At 40.2% G+C, this 24,412-nt stretch overlaps 3 protein-coding genes across 3 annotated transcripts; 2 read left to right on the forward strand and 1 right to left on the reverse strand.

The window, feature by feature from the left end:
• Positions 1 to 201: 201 nt before the first annotated feature.
• N7537_003800 (uncharacterized protein) lies at positions 202 to 2,046 on the reverse strand (the record flags this gene model as incomplete). The annotated part of the gene is made up of 1 exon (XM_056894858.1): positions 202 to 2,046. One exon carries the CDS (start codon positions 2,044 to 2,046, stop codon positions 202 to 204), a length of 1,845 nt encoding a protein of 614 aa, XP_056754606.1.
• A 1,263-nt stretch (positions 2,047 to 3,309) lies between these two features.
• N7537_003801 (uncharacterized protein) lies at positions 3,310 to 4,140 on the forward strand (the record flags this gene model as incomplete). Its single annotated transcript, XM_056894859.1, has 1 exon — positions 3,310 to 4,140. The coding sequence occupies one exon, from the start codon at positions 3,310 to 3,312 to the stop codon at positions 4,138 to 4,140; it is 831 nt and encodes a 276-aa protein (XP_056754607.1).
• A 439-nt stretch (positions 4,141 to 4,579) lies between these two features.
• N7537_003802 (uncharacterized protein) lies at positions 4,580 to 5,032 on the forward strand (the record flags this gene model as incomplete). Its single annotated transcript, XM_056894860.1, has 2 exons — positions 4,580 to 4,627; positions 4,694 to 5,032. 2 exons carry the CDS (start codon positions 4,580 to 4,582, stop codon positions 5,030 to 5,032), a joined length of 387 nt encoding a protein of 128 aa, XP_056754608.1.
• Between the last annotated feature and the right edge of the window lie 19,380 nt (positions 5,033 to 24,412).

Here is a 24,412-nt window from a genome sequence, read left to right on the forward strand (position 1 = left end):
ACCAACGAATTTCTATTTTTTCTAATTTTTTTACTACTATTATAGTACTAACAGAGTCATCGAATATTCATACTGCTATAAATTAGATTAAGTAGAAATATTATATGAAAAAAAAGCAAAAGAGACAAACAAGAGGAGCAAGGAGCAAGAAAGAGAACGGCAGGCAAGCACACGAGCCGAAAGCAGCACCACTTTCTTAGATTACTCTGTGATCTCTGATCCATGGGGTTTTGCTCGCAGGCTCTTACGAGGTGCAAGCGACTGGAGGGCTCGTCTGCCAATAGTTTTCAGCCACTCTCGGCCACGGCCACGGACACGTTCGTCTTGGCAAGCCCGTTGTTCATGGAACTCTTTTTGTGTCTCCATGAATTGCTCTATGGCATCTATAATAGCCAGAGTCTCATCGTCAGGCTTATTAGCCTCGACGAGAGCGGATATTAGGTAACAATTGGGTCGGAAGAACAGCGGACCTTGATTATCATTAGGGAGGGGAATAAAGCAGTCGCCAAGGGCACTTGATATACTCTTATATCGCTGCATCCAGGTAGGATCGGTCTTTGTAACGGCGGCTTGCCAGGCAGATTCATCCCAGAGGATACACATCCTCTTACTAGGCACAGGAAGGCCGAACACGCTAACGACATAATCTGCAAGAAGTGCCATCTCCCAACGAAAGCGGATTGTTGCTGCAAACTTCGGTGCTCGTTCCTTAAACTCATCGCGCTCGTAGTATGCACGTAAAGTTCCCCCAAATCCCACCATCCGCCCTCTGTCCCAGTCTCCAGGGCAAGTTTGGTGGAATATTCGTCCCATAGCTTTAATCCGTCCGTGAGCAATATCATCCGTCATATGATGGACAATCTCTTCAACACCACCAGTGCTTGCGGGGTCGGCCTCGCGGAAGGTAGGGTTGTCTGGGTGTGTGTTTCGGAGGTCACGAATGTCGGCCGGGCCGGTGTAGGGGTGAGATGCGAGCTGCTCCCATCGGCGTTTGAAGTCTTTGAGAGGGACTCCGGTTCGTCCTGTCCAAGAGAAATCCCACTCATCATTCTGCGCGCTGAATCTGAATCCCTGTTCACTCCAAAGCCGAGTTACACGATGCTCACATACTTCCCAGATCGAATGACAGAAAGCATTATACGTCAGGGTCTGGATTTCGTCGGGCTCTTCAGGCTGCAGGGTTTGGATTTCCTCCGACCCTTCAGCGTGCAGCAGGGGTTTGGTTCTAAGGGAGCGCGATGGCTGAGACCTCTCACGGGGGTCAAGGAGTGGGCTTGCTGCGCTGGACAGGCTCTGCACAAGCGTGCTAGCAAAAACGGAGCCGCAACTGCGGCCGATGCTCTGAGAGATTCCCCACGCATTTGACATTCCTTGTTTCGTTGAAGTCTCATCGGCAGCTGCCATAGTGGTATGGTTGAAATCCGGGCTTGTGGCCCAGCCACCAGAGTGACATGCCGTAGTAATGAGGGTGACACGTACACCGAGCTCAAGCACACCTCTGAGTCTCACCATGCTCAGACCCCTCTTCGTATCCCCGTTGTTTAAAAGCAAATGAAAGTCTGGGAGTCCGTGGCAGAAGATAATAAGAAGAAGGGGGGCTGACATTCTCTTGGCCAGCTCAGAAGCCCTTCTCGCTTCTATCAGAAATTGGTCAATCATTCTCGCCGGCCTAACCACAGTCACAGGCGAGAGTTCATCGCTGTCCAAGAGCTCTTGGCTCAGGCATATCTTTCGTTCCTCATAGGGGTTTCCATGCAGGAATGATCCGTACTTCTCGACGAGCTTGGCAGGTTCCACAGCGGTCAGCCAGGTTTGCTGCATCCCAAGTCCTTTAAACAAGTAGTTGAAAGCATAGAAGTCTGAAATGAACCAACCATCTTCTGTCGGGTCGGCGGTGGAGAGGGTAGGGTGTGTCGCCCCTAGGATGATAGTATTCTCATGGACGACGGGCACCGTTGAGGATATGAACATCGAAGGCAGCTTATCAGGTTGGTGGGCATGGCCACCCTGGACAAGAGGCTGGTAAGAGGATGATGTGGAGGTCATGATGACGGAGTATATGAGTGGGCTCTTTGGCAGATAGAACAAGTCAGTCAGTAGTGGCGTGTTCTCTGCTGACGAGCAACGATGGTGGACTCCAGTCCACAAGACTGGGGCTCACAATGCGATGACTGTATGATATAAGAAGACGAGTTCTGATGGAAGAAGGTGAGTCCTGGTGGCAGAGGACGAGTTCTGGTGGCAGAAGACGAGTCGTAGAAGATGAAGTAGAAGTTTGTGGTATTCTTAAGAACTAGAAAACCTGTCTCTTATCCAAATCCTTGACGAAGCGGAATCCCTTCCCTCTCCTCCGCTTAACACCATACTTCCAGCAGAAATTCTAATATCAAGCTTCAGAGTTTGCCAGAGGGGCCGAGACGCCACAAGGTTCCCACAATTTTTACTACGTATAGTTGTAGGTAAATCACAACGGCTTATATCAATCATTTAATTTAATTCTGCGCTAACTTGGCCAAAAATGGATCTAGTAGTAGTCTCAAATGGGGCCTGGTAAGCAGGGACTTCGCTCAAAAAGAGGCCATATGACGGGGGTGTCAGAAATTAATGTGGAGAAACTCAGTCAGACTGTCTGGAGTTAGGGGGACCGTGTAACTATTTCGCATTAACGAGTTGAGAGAAATTGAGCCCAGGGAGGGTGAATGAATATTGAAAGCGAGCTGGATGTCTCGTGGACCTGAGCCAGCTTCACTTCTCTCAGTTCACATGCATCGGACACCTTTGCCCATTGATCCCTTCTCAGTGACTCGTCTGTAGTCTACATTCTCTCTCACTTTCCCCGCCTTATATCCATCTCTTATTTTGCTCCTGATACATATATCCTTCCTTTGCTCCATTTCATCTCACTGACAGCATGGCGACTTCATCCTCGTCGCGCAGTTCTGAAGGACCTGGGGAAAGCAAGAAACCCAAGCAGAATGTCATGTCACGTACTATATATATTGGAGCCTAGTCTATCTGAGCATAACGCTCAGATATAGTGGCATTTTTGGCCTAGTTTGTAACTCGCTAGTCCAGGGGCAGGTTGTAACACAGAAGAAAGAATGCCCCAACCAGTCGTACATCTTCACATACAGGTGGTTGAACAATGTGTTTACACGCTCGCGAAAGCTGGCCCAGGATTCAGTCACTGGGGGATTCCCGTGGGGGTTTTTACCCCTGATCGTGATATTGGTCATCGTGTCGCCACTGTGGACGGAGACCTGCCGTACTACAGATTGGTTTTTTGCCAACTTGGATGTGACTTCATCCATGAGACTTAACGTCTCCGACGTTAACTTCACTGGGTCGATTCCTCCAGGACCCCGCAAGAAACGGGCAGCCGGTGCCAAGGGGAAAACTAGCTTCTTCCAAGAGCATATTGCTTTGAAGGGCCTGACATCTGTGGAGGCTACAATACATGTTTTCAAATGGATGCGGCACGACTGGGACATGGGGACGATGTTCGCGTGGCCAAACGTTAGGACATGCATCAAGGAACCGTACCGTTTTACGGCACGACTCGCTCGGAAAGACCGGCTTGACTCGAATGACTACCAGGTACCTTTATTCCGAGATGTTGACTTCAAGATGAATGATTCGGCGGAAGCCCGCCAGAGGGTGCTGCAATTGATGAGCAATACCGCTCAATTCCACAAAGGCTCGCCTGTCGGAGATTTGGGGCAAGCCATGAAGAAGATTCCCTCGGCCCACCAGCTCCAATTCTTGATGTGGACATTCATGCAGCAAATGGACATCATGAGCGAGATAAGGGATCAAATCCTAGCGGAACATAGCTGGACACTGGTCTCAACTCTGAGATGCCGCGAGTTATACCAGAGCCATTCCGACAAGTCAATACCGATGTCGCACAACGAAAAGAACGCCATGAGACGCATGATCAGTCATACATTGCTCTTCTCGAAGGGGGACCCGCCAAAAATGGCACTAGCTGGAGGACCGTCCTTATATGCCAGGTTCTCGCGAGAGGGATACTCAGATCCGGTCCAAATCATGAGCTCTTCCGCAGGAATTCCGCAGCGAATGGGCCCTCATCCTCCGCTCTCCAAATCAGAACAGGCTATTATAAAAGTTTTGGGATAATTTGAACATTTCAACAAGGTCCGATGGAATTGCGACGAGAAATTGGATAAAACCGTCTCTCTGGTTCACCAAGGCACATGGTCCGACGACTCACATGAATCTCGCGCAGATAGCAGTTCGAAAGGATCGGGCCGGTCCCGACGGTTGACAAAAAGGAGACGCGTGATTCACCTAAGGATCGAACGTATGAAGAGTAACAGGGAAATCCAAACGGCAGAGGTCAATCAAAGCCAAGAAATGCTCTCTGGGAAATGAGCCCCGACGGCCAGATTCTGGGGGAATTGCCGGCCATAGAGCCAAATCCACAAAAATCACCAGCAGCGAGAAAGGCGCAAGGTCCACCAGATCCATCAGCAAGTACACAGGTCATGCCCCTGCCCCGGCCCCCCCCCCCCCCCCCCCTCGGCCGCAAAACGTTCCAAGGGAGAGGCCACATACAATGAGGCGCACAGGAATTGACGGCCACCCGACTGAGGGACAAGACGGTGTCAGAGGCGTCTCTGGGAACCGAACCAGTAGCGGCTGAGCCGACGGATCTACATCAGTCGGACAGACACCAACAGCCCCTAAGCGAAACCAACAAGAGGCTGGGATTGGCAGAGAGAAGTACCCTACGCAGCCGCGAGGGGCCCAGCGGAACATCACACCAACGACAGGAGGCGCTTTCAGTGAGAGGACCCAGCGGCTGGTCGATGATTTCCTTCGTAGGACAGGGCGAACAGTCCGAGGAAACACTTCTCGTCCAAATCAAGAAGTATCGACGCCCAATGAAGCGGAGGCCGAAGAGCCAACATCTGATCATCAACTTGCGCCGGTGGAGACGGGCTCGGGAACAACTGAACCTTCAGAACCTGCCATTGAGGTGACAGGAGCCCTACTCCCGGAAGATTAACACCCACGACGAGGATCGCGGGGGCGGTCCCCTTCCATTATCGGACCGACCACGCACCTGGAATCGGTGCAGGAAGAATCATCTGCAGAGGAAGAATCAGTAAGACCTTCTGTTCCGAGATCTGCTACTCCCAGAAAAGAGCCCTCCGTACACACGGAAACTTCCAAAGGAAAGAAGAAGCGCTCATCCAAGGATCCTCCGGAAGAAGGGTTTCCGTTGGACATTGAGCCCAAGGGAAGAATCCGCGCGAGAGTACACCGTTTGGACAACACGATTTGTTTTACCAAGTTGCTCAAATCACCGCCGTCTCTCAGGGGTTCCTGCCCTACGATATTTGGGTGATTAACGAGTACGATCGGCGAGCCGCAATTCGACAGGGTTTCGGTGTGACCCGGTCAAAGATATCCAATCTAGAACAGCGATAGGCAGATGCACCACAACAAGCGAGACTAATGTCTATGCAGACATTACAGAGACTTCAGGCCCATACCGAGGCGGGCGTGTTCGGATACAATCCGTGGCAGCGCGATGCTATTGCTGGGGAGATCAAACAACGGAATGAAAGAAGGAGCGGTGGGCGAGGCGTTCTAAGTGGTGAAATGGAGTATTGATGGGACCGCGTTGTTTGATCGGGGGAGAGGGCGAGAAACATGACATTTCCATAAGGTGAGACGGGCAGTATGGGGGAATCAGCAGTCTAAGAGATATCCGAACTAATGGTATTAATACCGCTCGAAATCAGTCTTTACGGAGAAAGAAACCCCTGTCTTTACTATGCTTACAAGAATCCATATGGATTGAACCATTACTTGTGTTCGTTAAGAATTTATCTCATAGAAACGATATTTATCTTTAAGAATATGCTAGAGGGGAATAAGCAGAGTATGGAAGAAAAAATAACCTATATAATCATTTCCGTCGGACTCGGAGTCCGCCAGATTCTTAGAGCTATAGAAAACATACTTATACAAAGTTAAGCTATTCTTCGGGGTCTTCTCTTTTCCCGCGTTAGCTTATCTATATAAGCGTGTAAGCCTATTTGTTAGAGTCTATAGGTAGATAAGATCATGAAAGCACCACGATGTAATGTATTGTGGATGATGATAGATTTATGTTATATAGGAGGAAAGTTAGGAACTAGACTACTACAAACGTAGGGACACATCATATGACCAATGAGATATCTCAACACTATTAAATCATATACTATAATAAAATGGCCCTAAGCAGGGTGCCGCCGCTGGCGGCATTAGTGAGAGCTATAGCGCCTATAGTGCTATATATTGATTCTCTAGTAATTTTTATGATCTTATACTAATTATCCTAGACCTACCCTGTTTAAAGTATCCCTCGAGCGTTTTGGGTGAAAGGTACCGGGGTTGGGACTGTCTGTGGTATAATAGATAAGGGCGGTACTTCAGTAGCCTGTATAGTCTTGATAAAATTGTGATTCTTTAATATAGTGGCAAATATTTCTATCCAGAATATATACTTGGTTCCATAACTCAGTTGGTTAGAGTGTGGTGCTAATAACGCCAAAGTCGAGGGTTCGACCCCCTCTGGAACCACGATTTCTTTTTTGTCCTTTCTTTGCTTTTTTTGCCTCTTATTCAAATAACAATTAACCGCCTAACACACCGCCGTGTATTGATGCGCCCCAGTAGATAACCATGTTTCACTAGATAGCCAATCTACAATATATCCATATTTTGTATGACCTTTCCATACGAGAGATACTTATGTACCTCGTAGTCACCATGCAGAATTTTAATTCTCGATATCTAATGTGGATGAAGGGTAATATTTTAGAAAAAAAAGACAATATATATGAAATTATATGTCGAGATAAATATGTGTTTTTTTTTCCCTGAGTTCACTTGATATTCCTTATCAACCTATTGTTAAATGAATTAAACTTCCTTTATACTATATATCCCTTCTCATATCTCCCCTAACTGGTTCGAAGCCTGAGAAACTGTGCATGGTATCCACGAGATATATAAGTATCTTTCGTATGGAAAGGTCATACAAAATATGGATATATTGTAGATTGGCTATCTAGTGAAACATGGTTATCTACTGGGGCGTATCAATACACGGCAGTGTGTTGGGCCTAGTACGGTTATGGAGAGTATCGACTGTAGATATAATCTGTGTTGAATAATATAATCCTAAGTAGCATTAACAATCTTAGGATAAATAGAATCTCTCCCAGTGTTACGTGCCAGGTCGATCAATGAAGAAATTGTGCATTCCAACTAGAATAACAAGGCTAGAGAAGAGAGGGAGAGAGAGATGGGGTCCCTAGGGATTAAATAGCAGAAGCTAACCCACGTAGCAAACAAACTCATTAGGGCTAGTAACACTCTGTAGAACAAAGTACAAAGAAGCAAGAAGCAAGCATGTGACAAAGTATGTGACAACAGATCAGATCGTCATACAAATTATATGAACTAAATAACATTGTAGAACTATCTAATCTTCTTATACCTAGAAATCGAGCTATATTCATAGCTTCACTTCTACCCCTCAAGAATAAAAAAATGATAAGAGCACCAGAACATTGATAGTTGCAAATTATTGACACTACAATATACCCTGGTTCCATAACTCAGTTGGTTAGAGTGTGGTGCTAATAACGCCAAAGTCGAGGGTTCGACCCCCTCTGGAACCACGATTCGTTTTTTGTCCTTTCTTTTCTTTTTGCCACTCTATATTCTTCATCTCATTTCTGTCGATATTTTTGCTTCTATTCAAATAACAAGTTATAGAGAGTGTCGATCATAGATAGACACAATTTGTGTTGAATAATATACTAAGTAGCACACTGTTACGGACCTACCAGGCACCAATCAGACATATGCCTTCACTACACAAATGGGCCATCGAGCGCCAATCAGTTTATCTGTCATCAGATCACGTACAGCATCTTATACTCTGGGATCCATAACTACCGGATAAGGAACGGTAGGATACGTGATCATATAAGCGGTAGGAGGGTTAAAGGTGGATCTATAGAATTCATAAGGCGATTATACTATTCTACTACCTACTATTCTAACTAGGAAGGACTTGGGGATATATAAGGACATTTATCTATATATCTAGCTTAGTTCCTCGTCTTCGATCATATATTATTACTTATGTTTACCTTTCGGATAATTATGACTCTATTACTTGACTATAACTTGACAATACTCACGAGCAGACTAATACTCCGGTATAGATCTACTCGGCGCTCTACCTAGTATTGTTCCTCGATGCCCTCAAAAGAACCCAGCCCATAGTAAGGCCTGATACGCAACAGTACGGTTGAGAGATAGATCGTTGACGTTGAAGAACACGAGGAGTATTAAAGCAAGTATACCCTGGACCCATCTAACCTAACTGTGACCAGTTTGTTGTGCGTAGCACACTAAACAGCGTATAAGATCTCAGGATAAATGTTACTAGCCTCTGGATCGTTGTATAACCCCCGACTAGGAATATATTTAGTCTCTGAGCACTAGTTTAATATTATCTTTATAATCTTGAATAGTTTAGTTCTCTTTATCTGGATCTAACTATTCCTATATAGAGAAGGGAGGGGCTTTTGAGGGTATTATATTAGCTATACTACCACATTGCCCGTCTATAGGCACCTATGAGGTGCCTATCGCCCGTTTACGGTAGGCGAGGTAAGTTAGTCGATTGTGAAGATAAGAATAACGTATTCGGTAACTAAGCGAGCTGCGCATGTAAGCCAGCTGCGCAGTTCAAGACACATAGTAAAAGCGATAAACTACAACATGATATTGCAACAGAACTTATCTATATAAATTTTCCCTGTAGACTAGTGCGTTTTATATGATACTTTGCCACTTTCTAGAGTATAGGGGAGTTGGATAAATTGGTGACTGAGATATATATATTCCTGGGGCTCAGCGACGTATTTTTTGATGCCATAAAAATGCTAGTTTCTGATTTATTCAAAAATTACATATAACAACAAAAAGGCCTATCGATTGCTATCGGCAAGGAATGAAATAAGGTAAAAGCGTTGGTTGTTGAATGTAGAGAGATATATATATTTGATGGGGTGCGGGTAAAAACCGACCCGGGGATTGTCGCACGACTTACATCATAGGGTGTAGCTTCACTTCTACCCCCAAAGATTTATCTACCCCTCGTCATGAAATATTGATAGGTCCAAATTCTCGGCATGAACACATAATCCGGTTCCATAACTCAGTTGGTTAGAGTGTGGTGCTAATAACGCCAAAGTCGAGGGTTCGACCCCCTCTGGAACCACGATCTCTTTTTTTGGTCCTTTCTTTCCTTTTTTTTTGATCCTACCTAGAGAGCGTACGTTGACAAACGTCATCGAGAAGAGTCTGAAATCAAATAAAGACCGAATAGAGGAGAGAAGTACTATAGCAAGCAAATGCAACATCCGACAGTCAACCCTCTACCTTCTTCTCCACCAATCAGGATATCAATCTCAGTCCGGTACCACCTGACAAACAGTAAGTAGGTGGTAGATACCGGCGCCCAAGTCTACGTTTAAAACGATAAAGAGCTGTCTTTGACGTTCGAGAGCGTGCGAAGCGCTGTTCGTGTAGGAAATACCGAAACCTCGCAAATGCGAGGAAGTACCAACCTGAGACTATTGATAGCTAGGATCTATTGCATAAGACATGCTAGGATCATCAGCTTATTTGACTTACATAGCCGGATACAAAGATTCTGAACCCGACAGAAGGAGTGCTATTATTTGCAACTATAAAGAAGTCAACAAGAGAGCCAGCTTCACAAGCTCCGATTAAGCCTTCGCATAAGCGTTTAGGCCATATTGGTATTGAGCGTATTGTCAAATTAAGCGAGATGACAGAAGGTATGACTGTTGAAAGCAACCCTAGCCAAAAAAAGTAGGTATGTAAAGCTTGTCAATTGGCAGATGCTCCGAAGCAAACCTCGAGAAGAAGAATCGGAGAAGCCTATGGTGTATTCGGCAGAGTAAACTTTGGTCTTATCTAGATGCAGCCTGCGTATAATGACTATGCCTGGATGACGCATTTCTATCTAGATGGTACTAGATGCCACGTTGTATTCACTCACGTGAAGAAGAACGAGTGCCAGATGGTAGTGAGCAAGGCTGCTATGAAAATAAACACGCTAGTCGATATGCTAGAGGGTATCACTCTCACTGAGACTCGCTCGTTTTATCGCTGTTGGGATGTGAGTCGCACGAAGAAAGGAGCACCGCGGAAGACTAACTACACGAACGAGTAGCCCTAGTGTGAAGGCAGACAACCAGCAATCATATGCACGATTAAAGCGAGCTGCCTAAAATGGCCGCATTATGCCGATGGTTCAATCGTCGAAGCCGAGGTTTAAAAAAGAGAAAGGGACAAAAAAAAGGAATCGTGGTTCCAGAGGGGGTCGAACCCTCGACTTTGGCGTTATTAGCACCACACTCTAACCAACTGAGTTATGGAACCAGAGTATGTTTTATTTTCGAGAATTTGCATTTATCAATGTTTTCAATCTCTTCTCAAAATCGAAGATTCTATAGTAAGGGGCAGATAAATCTATAGGGGTAGAAGTGAGACTATAAATATAGCCCTGGTTCTAGGTATAAAGAGATTAGACAGTTTTACAATTTTGTTTGGCTTATATGCTTTATAAAAGATTATATTTATCCTAAGACTTTTAATGCTAACGTATTTCACTGCCAAGCGGCGCACACCACCGAGTGGCGCACCCCATCTAACCCATTAGATTTAAATACATTTATCTCAACTATAATGCCATTAAATTAATTCAACTAACTAAGTGGTTTACCTAGACATGTTTCTCTTCTATGCCCTAGCATTCTATATATCCCACACCCTCGCTGGCCCCGTATACGTGGCTGAATAGTAGATTCTCTAGGTATACCGGGGCCGGGGGGAGGTGCTTTAGTTGCTTCCTATTGCTATATAATCAATATAGATACTTCTTAAACTAAAAGGCCTTCTTCTACGGGTATCTACCTCCGGGATCTAGTACGCTTTTGCTTCTACTTCTCGTTAGCGGCGCGTAATTCCTTATTTTAGTTAGCGAGTAAGATAGTACCTTATATTATAAGACGGAAGCCTTTTATAAGCTAGTTTAATATACGATCTAATAGGATAGGCGGGATTCGAGATCTTATACGTAGTAAAGCTTTGATTAATAAAGCCTATCGACGTAGTTCTTTCTTTATAAAGGGGGTTTTTAGGGTAAAATTCTAGCTCGATTTACTACCCCGGTTTATTAGGGGGGTCGGGGTTCGAAGCCGGATATTAAGCTTAGAAATCACTTAGTTAGTTAGGTCTAAATAGTACTAAACCGGCTACTATAAAGCTATTTTTAATCGTCTCCGATTTAAAAGCTTTAATTCGTACGAGAGGGTATACTTCGAGGAAGTTAAAGTTATTAATATAGTTATGTTAAGATATAATCAGACATGAGGCTATTCCCAGATTGGTGCCTCAGGCCTACAGGAGGTTTGACCTCTCCGGAGGGGGATCGCCCGTGTTTCCCTATCTTTCCGAGAAGGGTTCCCCGCAGGAACGGGACCCCGCTCCACGTGTCACATTTCCTCCCGCTATCAATATGGGGAGACTGTATATAAATTGGACCATATGGAGGAAGCCTGACGGCTCGGCAAGAAACAGTCTTTGACTTTTGGGAACCACCTATCTTGTTACCTTCTCCTACCTGATTGACAGGCACCTACCCTGACTTGTAGAGTATCTTTTAACAAGTTAATCCCGTTCTATATCTTAGTTTTAACTATCCGACTATACGTACGTTAAAATTATAGATATTATCGGGGTTAATTCTAAATTAAAGGATTATCTTTTAAACTAGATTAAACTACTATCTAATAATTATAGGGTCTTTATATTTTATACGCCTATAATTTGTTACGGACCTATCCGTCACCAATCAGTAGCGACCCACCAGGCACGCCAATAGGCCATCGAGAGCCAACCGGGATACCTATCAGTAGATCACGTATAAGCTCACTAAGCAAGAGTATGATCCGCCCTAAGCGGATCCACCCCGCAAAGGATTTCCGTTATATAGGTTGCTCTACGTACTAGACAACCACTACTTAGCATCACGTGATTATATAGGTAGTAGAAGGGTAGTAAGTAGATCAGTAGAATCCGCTAAGGCGATTCTACTATTCTACTATCTACTATTCTATATAGGAAGAACTTAGGGATATATAAGGACACTTATTTATATATCTAGTTTAGTTCTTCGTCTTTAATTATATATTATTACTTATATTTACCTTTTAGATTACTATAACTCTTTACTTAATTATAACTTAATAACACTTACGAGTAGACTAATACTCCGGTATAGATCTACTCGGCGCTCTACCTAGTATTAGTTCCTTAATCGCTTAAAAGGACTTAGGCTATAGTAAGGCCCTACGCGGTAATAGCTTAGTTATAACCCGATTATTAACGTTAGACTATTCGAGGAGTATTAAGGCAAGTATACCCTAAACCTATCTAACCTAACTATAACTAGTTAGCTAGTACGTAATATATTAAAGACCGTCTCGAATTAAGTTTCGAGTTACGATAAGATAATATAGTTAACAATTCGACTACCGGTAGCGGTACTTCTATACGAAGTAACGCGCCTAGCCCTTAGTAGATAGCTAAGATAATCTAGTAACTATAGGAGTAAATCTTAACCCTAGAGAGCTAACGTCCGGTCTCTATAGTTAAGATTCCGTAACCTAAGTTCTTTAATAGAATACGATCTAAGCTTCGATCGTTCCTTACTTAACTAGATACGAACTAATAGGTTAACCGATCTAAGCTACCTATAGAAGCCGATAAGGTTATCTATATATCGACCTTCCTCCGAGAACTAGCCTTCGATTAGTTCGAACTATTCCTACGCGAGTTTTAAGAAGAAACCGACTAAGAAATCTAGAGCGACTTTACCTAGGAAGTATTTAATAGCTATAATAAGTTTAAGGAACGAATTAAACTTACGTTCGGTAATATTAACGCGAAACGAACGGCTAAACGACGCCTTTAACGCCTACGATAGACTACCTTAGTTAGCGTATATACCGCTAAGTTTTAATAAATTATCTTATACTTAAGTTAGGATAAGGACTACTTCGTTTTAGTCTTCGAAGACGGACTAAAAGAATATATTAAAGACGAACTAGTACGCGATAATCGACTAGATATACTAGATAAGATTATCGGTATCGTAGTTAAAATCGATAATCGAATCTACGATCGCGAAACGTAACGTCGCGAAATAAGATAGTAGAGAACGGGCGGATAATAACTACCTATTTAATATCGCTAGAACGATAAGCGACCTAGGTAGTCTACGCTATAACTAGCGAGATATATAGACCTATATAGCCCGATACCGATAGACCTCGATACGATACGAGAAGAATAAGACGAGCGTCGATAGAAGAACCTTTACTTTACTTATAAGAAACTAGGATACTATATAAGGGAATATAAATAAAAGAAACCGTACGAGAAACGGTAATATATATAGGCGATACGCGAAGTACTATAAGCGACCTAAAAGGGAAAGGCTACTACTAGTATAAGTACTAACGCCGAAGAAATAAGCGCTAGTTAGGAATACTAGGAGGAAATATACCCTAATAAGTAATAGGGCGATCTAGGAGGGTAGGTCGGGACCCTTATTAATAGCCTTAGATAGAAAAGGCGAGTCGCTATAGACCTAAGGGACGAACTCTTAGAAGATCTCTTAATAAGATAGACTAACCTAAGCCTAGAAGAGATAACGGCGGGTAACCTATATATTAAAGGGTTAGCCGACGAGCTAGAACTTAATTATCTAGAAATCGATTAAGATACGGTAGAAAGTTAAGGGTAGATATAGTATATACCCTAGGCATTAATCTAGGACCTAATAGGATTTACGGCTAGAGAGGACCTTAGTTAGCGGTCGTAAGACCCGCTAGGACTAGAGACTATAGATATAGGAATAAAGAAGTCCTAGGACCCTAAATATCTTATAACTAACGATATAGGGCCTATAAAGATATAGAACCCGATCCCTAGAGCTAATAGTAATCTAGGAACGCTAGATACGCTTCCTAGAATAGATTAAACTATCCTAGAAATACTAATAGAAAGCCCTATAAACTATTATAATAATAAAGAAGCTAAAGAGCTTATAGGATATCTCGAAGGAAAGATATAGCCTAGTAGACTAGACTAGTACCTTATTAACGTAATTAAGGAAGGTAACGACCTAGTAGGATACCCTTACGAAAATTCTACTTACGTATATAAAGAATATATATAATACCTAGGATATAGTAAGATAGCTAGTATTATATACTACGACGAAACGTATACTATTTATAGGTTAGTAAAGTTAGATTATAGTATCGAACTAAAACTACTATAGTAGATAAAGAAGCTATAATAAACGAAAGAATACTAGGGAATTTAGTATAATAGACGCTAGATATACGATTATAAGGATCGACTAATAACGTATCTAGCGGTAATACTATTAGGAATATATATCAAACTATATATAAACCTACTAATAGGAATAGTATAGACTTTTATCGACTTAGGGGCTACTAACAACTTTATAAACCTAAGGTTTAAAGACGATCGGTAAGTTATAACTAAACCCCTACTATATATAATACTAGTCGCGGGACTCGATAGAGAAGTACTTTTAGGAGGAGTTAGCGAAGAAACTATTATATTACCTATATCTATCTATAGGTACCTAGAATTAATATAGTTTAATATCTTAGAAATAGGAGACTATAATATTATTCTAGGTATTCTATAGCTTAGGAAGTATAACCCGAATATCGATTAGTAATCGGGACGAATTACCTTCGATAAGTATAAGTATATATAAGAATATAACGAGTACGAGATACGTCGATAGAAGTCTACCTAACGAAACGAGCGTAGCAAATAGTCCCGAAGTAAGAGGACTAGAGTATTAGTTATAGGCGTCGCCCTAGATACTATAGAATAATCACTAGATATATCCGACTAAGAGTTAATAGACTATATAATAATTAAATATAAGAAGCTATATATAACTAGCGACGTACCTAAGATTCCGGAGGAATACTAGGAGTTTATAGATATTTTTATAGTACTAGCTAATAGAGTATTACCGAAATATAGACCTTTTAATTATAAGATTAATACGATAGAAGATACTAAACCGACTTTTATACCTATCTATTAGCTATTATAAAAGGAGTCCGATATACTTAAGGATTATATTAAGGAAAATCTATTAAAGGGATATATCTAAGTCTCGAAGTTAGAGGCTAGATACCCTATTATCTTTATACTAAAGAAGGACGGGAGTCTTCGACTTTATATAGATTACCGATATTTAAATTCGATTACTATTAAAGATCGATACCTACTACCTTTAATTAATAAAATATAAGATAGGATTAGATATACTAAGTACTTTTCGAAGTATAATATTACTAATACCTACTACTATATTAGGATTAAGCTAGGCTATAAATAGAAAACGGTATTTAGAACTAAGTTCGGATACTACGAATATAAGATTATACCTTTCGGCCTTACTAACGTACTAGTAATATTCTAATACTTTATTTTCAAAGCGATTAAGGAATATTTAGATATCTTCGTTATTGTATATCTAGATAATATTTTAGTCTTCTCGGAAATACTCGAAGATTATATTAAATATAATAGACTTATATTATAGAAGCTAAGAGAAGTAGAAGTCACTCTTAAACTAAAGAAATACGAATTCTATATTTAAGAAACGACTTTCTTCGGATACTATATTACCCCTAAAGGACTAAGGATAGAAGAAGATAAGGTTAAAAGTATTATAGAATAGCCGATACCTAAAAATATAAAGGAAGTATAATAATTTCTTAGTCTAGCTAACTATTATCGGAAGATTATCGATAGATATACCGGAGTTATATTAGAACTCTACTATCTTACGAAGAAAGATTAGAAATTTATATAGGATAAGATAGTAGACAAATCGTTCTAAGACCTTAAGAAACTCTTTAATAAAAGAATAATTATAGCTATATTTAGCTATAACCGACTAATTATTATAGAAACCGATATATTAGACTACGCTCTAGGAGTAAGGTTAACGTAACTAGGAACTAATAGTAAGTACTAACTAGTCGTATTTTAGTTAAGGAAAATAGTTCTAGTAGAACTTAACTACAATATATATAATAAAGAACTATTAGCTATAGTATTAGCGTTCTAAGTCTAGAGAGTATATCTAGAAGGAGTAAAGTATATAATAACGGTTAAAACCGATTATAAGAATCTTACGTTCTTTACTATAACGAAGAAGTTAATAAGATAATAAACGCGATAGGCCGAAACCCTTATATAATACGATTTTAAAATCGAATACTATAAAGGGATAGAGAACGGATAAGCCGACGCTTTAAATAGATAACTAGACTATAAATTAAGAACTAAGGTAGCGGATCCCGCTATATTAAGATAAAACTCTAATAGTACTATCTCGTATAATAAGCAGCTACTAGCTATAATAATAAAAGTTAAGGATAACGACTTCTTATAGAAAATTAAAGATATATTAGAGGAAGATATAATCAATTAACTTATCGAGAAGGGTAGAAAACTTACTAAGGACGACTAAAGATTACTCTATATATATAGATTGATATATATTCTAAGTAAGTTAAGAGAAGAGGTTATATATCGATACTATAATAATATCTTATATAGATATATAGGAGTAGAAAAAACTATCGAATATATTATAAGAAATTACTATTTTCTAAATATATAGCAAAAGGTTCGATTCTATATCTACGTTTACGATATATACTAACGAAACAAACCTATATAATACGTACCTTATAGAGAATTATAGTTATCTAAGATACTAACCTAACTATAGGAATAGATTATAATAGACTTTATTACGAAGTTACTAATCTTAGATAGATATAATATAATTATAGTTATAGTCGATAGGCTTACTAAGTACGCCTATATAATTCCGACTATAGAAACTATCGATACTAATTAAATAGCGAATATTATACTTTAATATATAGTTACGAACTATAAGATACCGAGTAAGATTATATTAGATAGAGACAAACTATTTATATCGAATATATAGAAGTCTTTTATAGACTAGATAGGTATTAAGCTTAGACTCTCTACTATATACTACCTATAGACTAATAGTTAGATAGAAAGAGTAAACTAGATAGTAAAATAGTACCTATAGTACTATATAAACTACTAGTAAGATAACTAGGTAGGACTACTACTAATAGTATAGCTAGTATATAATAATATAGTATACTCTATAACTAACGAAACACTATTCTTTATAAATTATAGATATAATCTAATAGTATTTAGAGAACTAATTAATAAGATAGCTATAATAGAATCAGCGAGACTAAAGGCTAGCGGACTAAGAAAGTTATATATATAACTAGCTAGAGATATTAACTTTATCAATCTATATATAAAGAAATACTATAACGACTACTATAGAGAGGGACCTAACCTTAAAGAGGGAGAAAAGGTTTACCTATTATAACGTAATATTAAAACTAAGCGACCTAGTAATAAATTAGACTACCTACGACTAGGACCGTTTAAGATTAAGGAAAAATTAGGACTAGTAAATTATCACTTAAAGCTACCCGAAAGTATATAAAAACTCTATATAGTGTTTTATATCTTATTACTCGAACTAGTACTAGATAACGCCGAAATCGTAACTAATATAAAAATCGAGGAAACCGAAGACGAATATAAAGTCGAACGAATCCTATCGGATAGATAGTATAATAGTTAGTAATAACTCTTAGTTTAGTAGAAAGGATATCCTATCTTAGAAAATATATAGGAACCTATCTAGAACCTAAGGGGCTACTACTAGCTTATTTAATAGTATTACTAATAAGCGAAAAGGACCCCTACGTAACGGAAAGCGAGGAGGGCGCGAAACCGGATTTATCCTAAAAGGAAATAGGGAGATTAGTAATCTCCGCTAATATCTAATTAAAGTTCGGATAATCGGTAGTAGTAGTAAGCTACTCGAGATCGAGAGTAGAAAGGGAAGCCTACTCTAGGGATATTTACTTTTTATCGAGAATTTAAAGGAGTTTAGTATTATATTCTAATATTTTAAAACCCTTTTATTTTAGGAAGGATATTTATTTACGTAACCGACGTTACCTAGATATTACTTCCTAATATTATTTTTGTTTATTTAACAATTTTTAATATAGCTCTATAAGATAAGCTTATAGTTTACTTAACTCGGGTTCTAATAAATCGAGTTTACTTTTATTCGTTTTAAGATCCGAAGAAAGTTTAGTTTCGGTATAACGTAATAAATCCTATTCCTAACTAGTATAAAAGTCATGCTTATATAAGCGACCCGCGCGAGTATATAAGGTATATTTCGAATATTAACGAGAACGATCTATTAGATAAGTAATACCTACCGATTTATAATAATCGTAAGAAATAGAGGTAGTAAAACTATTATCCTTAATATAAGTCGCCTAACGATAATAAGTATTAGAAGAATCGGAGGGAAGTTTAGGAGTAAGTAAGGAAATAAAGTCAGCCTTTCGTTTAGGTATAATAAGGAAGTATTATTTTAAAAAAAAGAAATCTATTACCTACCTAAGGGGGGATACCGTAGCTTTATAAGTCTTAGGGACGAAACTCCTAGGAAGAGGGGAGGTAATATTATAGACCTATCCGTCACTAATTAGTAGCGACCTACTAGGCACGCTAATAGGCTATCGAGAGCTAACCGGGATACCTATTAGTAGATCATATATAAGCTTACTAAGTAAGAGTATAATCCGCCCTAAGCGGATCTACCCTATAGAGGATTTCCGTTATATAGGTTACTCTACGTACTAGACAACTACTACTTAGTATCACGTGATTATATAGGTAGTAGAAGGGTAATAAGTAGATTAGTAGAATCCGCTAAAGCGATTCTACTATTCTACTATCTACCATTCTATATAGGAAGAACTTAGGGATATATAAGGATACTCATTTATATATCTAGTTTAGTTCTTCGTCTTCAATTATATATTATTACTTATATTTACCTTTTAGATTACTATAACTCTTTACTTAATTATAACTTGATAACACTTACGAGCAGACTAATACTCCGGTATAGATCTACTCGGCGCTCTACCTAGCATTAGTTCCTTAATCGCTCAAAAGGACTTAGGCTACAATAAGGCCCTACGCGGTAATAGCTTAGTTGCGACCCGATTATTGACGTTGGACTATTCGAGGAGTATTAAGGCAAGTATACCCTGAACCCATCTAACCTAACTGTGACCAGTTAGCTAGTGCGTAACATAATTATATCGTTTTAAGAATCGGGAAGAGAGGAAAGGACGCTTTTTTAACGAAGTTCGTAACCTAATTTTCGCCGACCGAAAGAACTAGGATAGTTCTACGCTTTTAAAAAAGAAGATCTATTATTTCTCGTACTATAGAGGGCCGGGGGGGCTACTCTACGTAGATCTATAGAGATTCCTCTTCGATTCTAGTTAATTTAGACAAATTAGCGCGTAAATTCGCGCGGTTTTATATACTATTAAGCCTGGTAGAAAGGGTAGATCTTAGAATATTAAAACGGCGCGCCACTTTACGAATTAAAGAGATTTCTTGATTCTTAAAAGCCTAGATAACTAGTAAGATCCTACCCCCTTACTCTATTGAATTTTTAGAGCTTCGGGAGCGTATTAGTGGCATAGTAGGTGGTTAAAGAAGTAGGGTTTAAATTAATTGACGCGTTTTAGGTGGGGTGGCCAGCTCGTATGTGAAATACGTTATGTTTATAGCTCCACTTCTACCCCTCAAGAAATTAGAATGATAAGAACACGAGAGCATTGATAGTTGCAAATTCTTGAAACTACAACGTACCCTGGTTCCATAACTCAGTTGGTTAGAGTGTGGTGCTAATAACGCCAAAGTCGAGGGTTCGACCCCCTCTGGAACCACGATTCGTTTTTTGTCCTTTTCTTTGCTTTTTTGCTTCTTATTCAAATAACAATTAACCGTGCCAAGCGCCCAACACCATACCATACCATACATATATCACCTGGTATTAGTGTGCCCCACTACATTATCATTATTCTTCTATAATAAATACCAAGAATTAATATTAGAAATATAAAATCTACTCATAGAAGTATAAAAAAATCCTTCTAATTAATTTATTAACTATGTAACTATGGTATGGTAGGTAGTAGAGTAGGTAGGTAAGTAAGCTTATTAAAGTCGGCTTTATATCCCTTCTTTTTTGATTAAGGCTACTAAGACAAGGCTATATATATAACTATAGTAAAAGCTAGATAATTACTCTACTTCCAATAAAATAAGCAAAATAGGCCTACTAGAGCGGCCAGTTATCCGAAGCTATACTTCCCCAGTTCCTTAAGACTTAGTAGTTATATCTCTAACTTTACTTAATAAGGCCATCGATCTGTCTAAATTCGATAAAGAGCTTTTTTTATTAGTAATATATATAGCAGCGCATATAGTTATCCGTGACAGAACCGCTAGCTATTAGCTAGTATATTTTATTTAATTTCTAGATCTTATCTCTAGTTATCAAGCCTTACGACCTTAATAAGATATAGGTAATCTAGATTCGCTAGCTATTAGCTAGTATATTTTATTTAATTTCTAGATCTTATCTCTAGTTATCAAGCCTTACGACCTTAATAAGATATAGGTAATCTAGATTCGCTATTAGAGCGAGTTCTTAAGGATAATTCATACTTATAGAGTATTTATTACTAGGTAAGTGGTGAAACAAGTATGTATTACAAAGAGTAGTAAGCTACTTAATATATATTCTCTGAATGCTCATAGAATGAGTCTATATGTGGATCCTATACACACTAACTAAGCGAGGGGAAAATATTGTACGGGATGGGGCATTTCTGGCTGACACGGTCTACCTAACGAGACCCTGTAGGATTTGAATATGTGCATTCGTAAGAAGGTGGACGAGGACGAGGACCGGACGGGGACGGGGTCATGGATAGGGAGAAACTGGCAGCGGTGAGACTACTCGAGGACGTGGTCGAGGACGAAAATGCGCGCTTAGAGGTGTATGAAAAGAAGCATACGCAATATATAGAGTAGATCAATACAGAAACCAATGAAATGTACATTTTTTTACTATATAAACTAGAACTCATATAGTTGGGGCAGAATATATGGTAGAAAGCTCTATACCGGTAGGAATGACTGCAGAATCCAGTGCCCTACCGGATCCGGGATTGGGGGGGGGGGGGGGGGGGGGACTAACAATACCCTTTATTTATACTATAGATTCTTTTACTCTAAAAAAATGCTCTTTAGTACGGTATATAGTACTATAGTAGGAGTATTAAACTACTAGTTTAGAAGTAGATACCCCGGCTTCTAGGGTATTATAGATTCTAGTTCTCTACTTCGAAGATAGCGCTGCAGCCCATGCCTACGGCCTTGCCTTCTGTTTCCAGAAATTTCCATCCCAGAAGACCGTATGGTTGTTAAGAAAGAAGAATTTGGAAATAGGGTGGTTAGGGGGGGTTAGGGGAGTTGATGGTAGCGCTAAAAAAAAAGTGAAGCTTTTAGCAGGACTTAATATAGGGGACGTAGTTTAGTTGATCTTTAAGAAGGATAGAAAGACTAGAGACTTAAAAAAACATAGGAATTATTTGAATCCTGGTTCCAGAGGGGGTCGAACCCTCGACTTTGGCGTTATTAGCACCACACTCTAACCAACTGAGTTATGGAACCAAGTGTATTTGTCACCGAATTTTAAGCGTTATATTCAAAAAATATAATTTTATCTAGTTAAAAAACCCATCTAACTGGCCCTTACATTTTTTTTTTACAAAAATTACTGACCCTTGTAAGCGAGGGTCCGCTAGCTATATAATACTCTATCCAAATACTCCTTTCTAAGTAAATACCTACCGCTAATAAGTCTAGTTCCGTAAACCTCAGGCTATAATAACGATAATACTTTAATATAATTTACGGTTACTATGATTAGAAAAGGCTATACGAAGGTAAAGTAACTATAGGCTAGGCGTAGGGGGATCGCGGAGATATAAACCTATCCGTATATACGAAACACAACTTTGATTAGGCGATAATAACTATTAACGCTCACTAAATCCTAAGACTTTCGAAGCTTACCGCCGGAGTATTACCCTTAAAGATTCGTATAACTCCTAGAATATCCTCGACCTCGAGAGCTTCCTAATACCCTATATTTTAATAGGATAAGGTGTTACGGACCTACCCGTCACTAATCAGTGGTGACCCACCGGGTATATAGATAGGCCACCGAGAGTTAACCAGTTATCTGTCATTAGATTACGTATAGTATTCTATACTCTAGTAACCCTAGGTATCTAGGAAAAGAGAAACCGTAATCATACTTAGTAAGTAAGAGTATAATCCGCCCTAAGCAGACCTACTCCGTAGAGGTTTTCCGCTATATAGGTTACTCTATATACTAGATATTAGGCGTATTAAGGACTACCCGATTAAGGGCTAATAGGTACGTGACTATAACTCTAAGATCTACTCACTATAACTCTAAGATCTACTCCTAGGGAGTATATCTAGGAGTTACCGGCGACTCTAGCGAGTGACTCCAGGGGAGTTACTTAGGGAGTAGGAAATAAAGGATATATAAGGATACTCCCTTACATACTTAGTTTAGTTCTTTATCTTTAATTATATATTATTACTTATATTTACCTTTTAGATTACGGTAACTATTTACTTAATTATAATCTAATAATACTTACGAGTAGACTAATATCTTAGTATAGACCTACTCGGCGCTCTACCTAGTATTAGTTGACACGGTGAGCGGGGCGCTGGAAACGGCTCTCATTGCACTGCCCCTCTGCCATCCTCGACCGCCTGCCCGTCTCCGCCATATCCTTGCCCCTTCAGGTTTGGCGCCCTCACCCTCCCCCCGTTTGGGTTTAGCCCCGTCCCTGGCCGCTTTTACCGCCCGGCCATCTGCCATCCATCTATATAACACCGCTCGCCCTCTCCCCTCGACTTGTCGACGCACTTTCCCTTCTCTTTCCCTCTCTGCCCCCTTTCTTTCTCGCCCCCACCGTCGCCTGCGCATTGGCTTTCAGCCCGACGCACTGCCCCCTTTCATTTTACCAGAGATGCCGCTCGATCCGACCCCCAGCTCGTTCTGGCCCCGCAAAGCCGATATGGTTTCGTCTTCAGAAACAAGCATTTTCACTGGAGCAAAGTTCCAAGTTGGGGGGATTGGGGAGGGAGGCTTCGCGGTAATGAGGGAAAACCACCTGGTTTTGGAAAGTGAAATGAGCAATGAGGGGCATATGCTTCGACAAGCCAATGAATACGTAGGATGTAGGAACGCGATCTAACAATCTACGCATTCATTGGCTTCTAGCACATGCCTAGTCATAGGTTTGGACTGATCAGCGACTCCCGAGCCTTTCCCCGCTTTAGTGCTTTGGCTTTGCCTATAGAGGCTTGAGACCCCCCAAAAGAACGGACATGCCAAAGAGAGTCTACCGATTTTTTCCGACATCTAATTACTCCGGTCTCGATACGACTAGGTATGAAGGGTTTGAGCATAATATTTTGAGCCCCGCTCAAATTGTTAGAAGGATCAATTTTGAAATCTTGACGATCGCTAGCTCCCAGGAATTCTGCTTTGCTCCACTGCCGTTTTAAGCTCAGCTCAGCTCATATATTAATACACCAGCTTCTCTAGATGTACACCGCAATTTATCACAGACCAGCTGGGTTCATCTTTCTTAGGTCATTTCTATACGCTTTCTCGTATCATGTCTGGCGCATTATTCCAGCATCCGGGTTAGTGCTGGAAAATCATTCTTAATATTATTTCCTACTACCGAAAATTCATATTTTGCACCTCGGAAAGAGACATTGATATTGAAACCCCCATTGAGGTATAATTTTTGTCACCCTCTCTAATAGTACCGGCTATTCTAACATATCGTGGGCAGTTCAACAAGCGTTATCGTAACCATCAGTTCCGGAACGCTTCACTGCATTACGCAGACTCTGATCCTAGGATAGAACTTGTTTTCTACGAAGATCAAGAGGTTGTGACGACGACCCGCAGTCTTAGAGACCAAGATCTTCGGATATTAAGCGTGGGCTTGGGATACTCCGATGAATCGAACAGGTCGATAGTAGAATTAACACTTCAATTTTATCATTGGACTTTCATGCAGGATGTCCCTTAGGTTTGTATAAAAGGTCGATC

This window comes from Penicillium hordei, assembly GCF_028827395.1.
Source record: "Penicillium hordei strain IBT 12815 chromosome Unknown utg000002l_segment0_segment0, whole genome shotgun sequence".
Taxonomy (NCBI): Eukaryota; Fungi; Ascomycota; class Eurotiomycetes; order Eurotiales; family Aspergillaceae; genus Penicillium; species Penicillium hordei.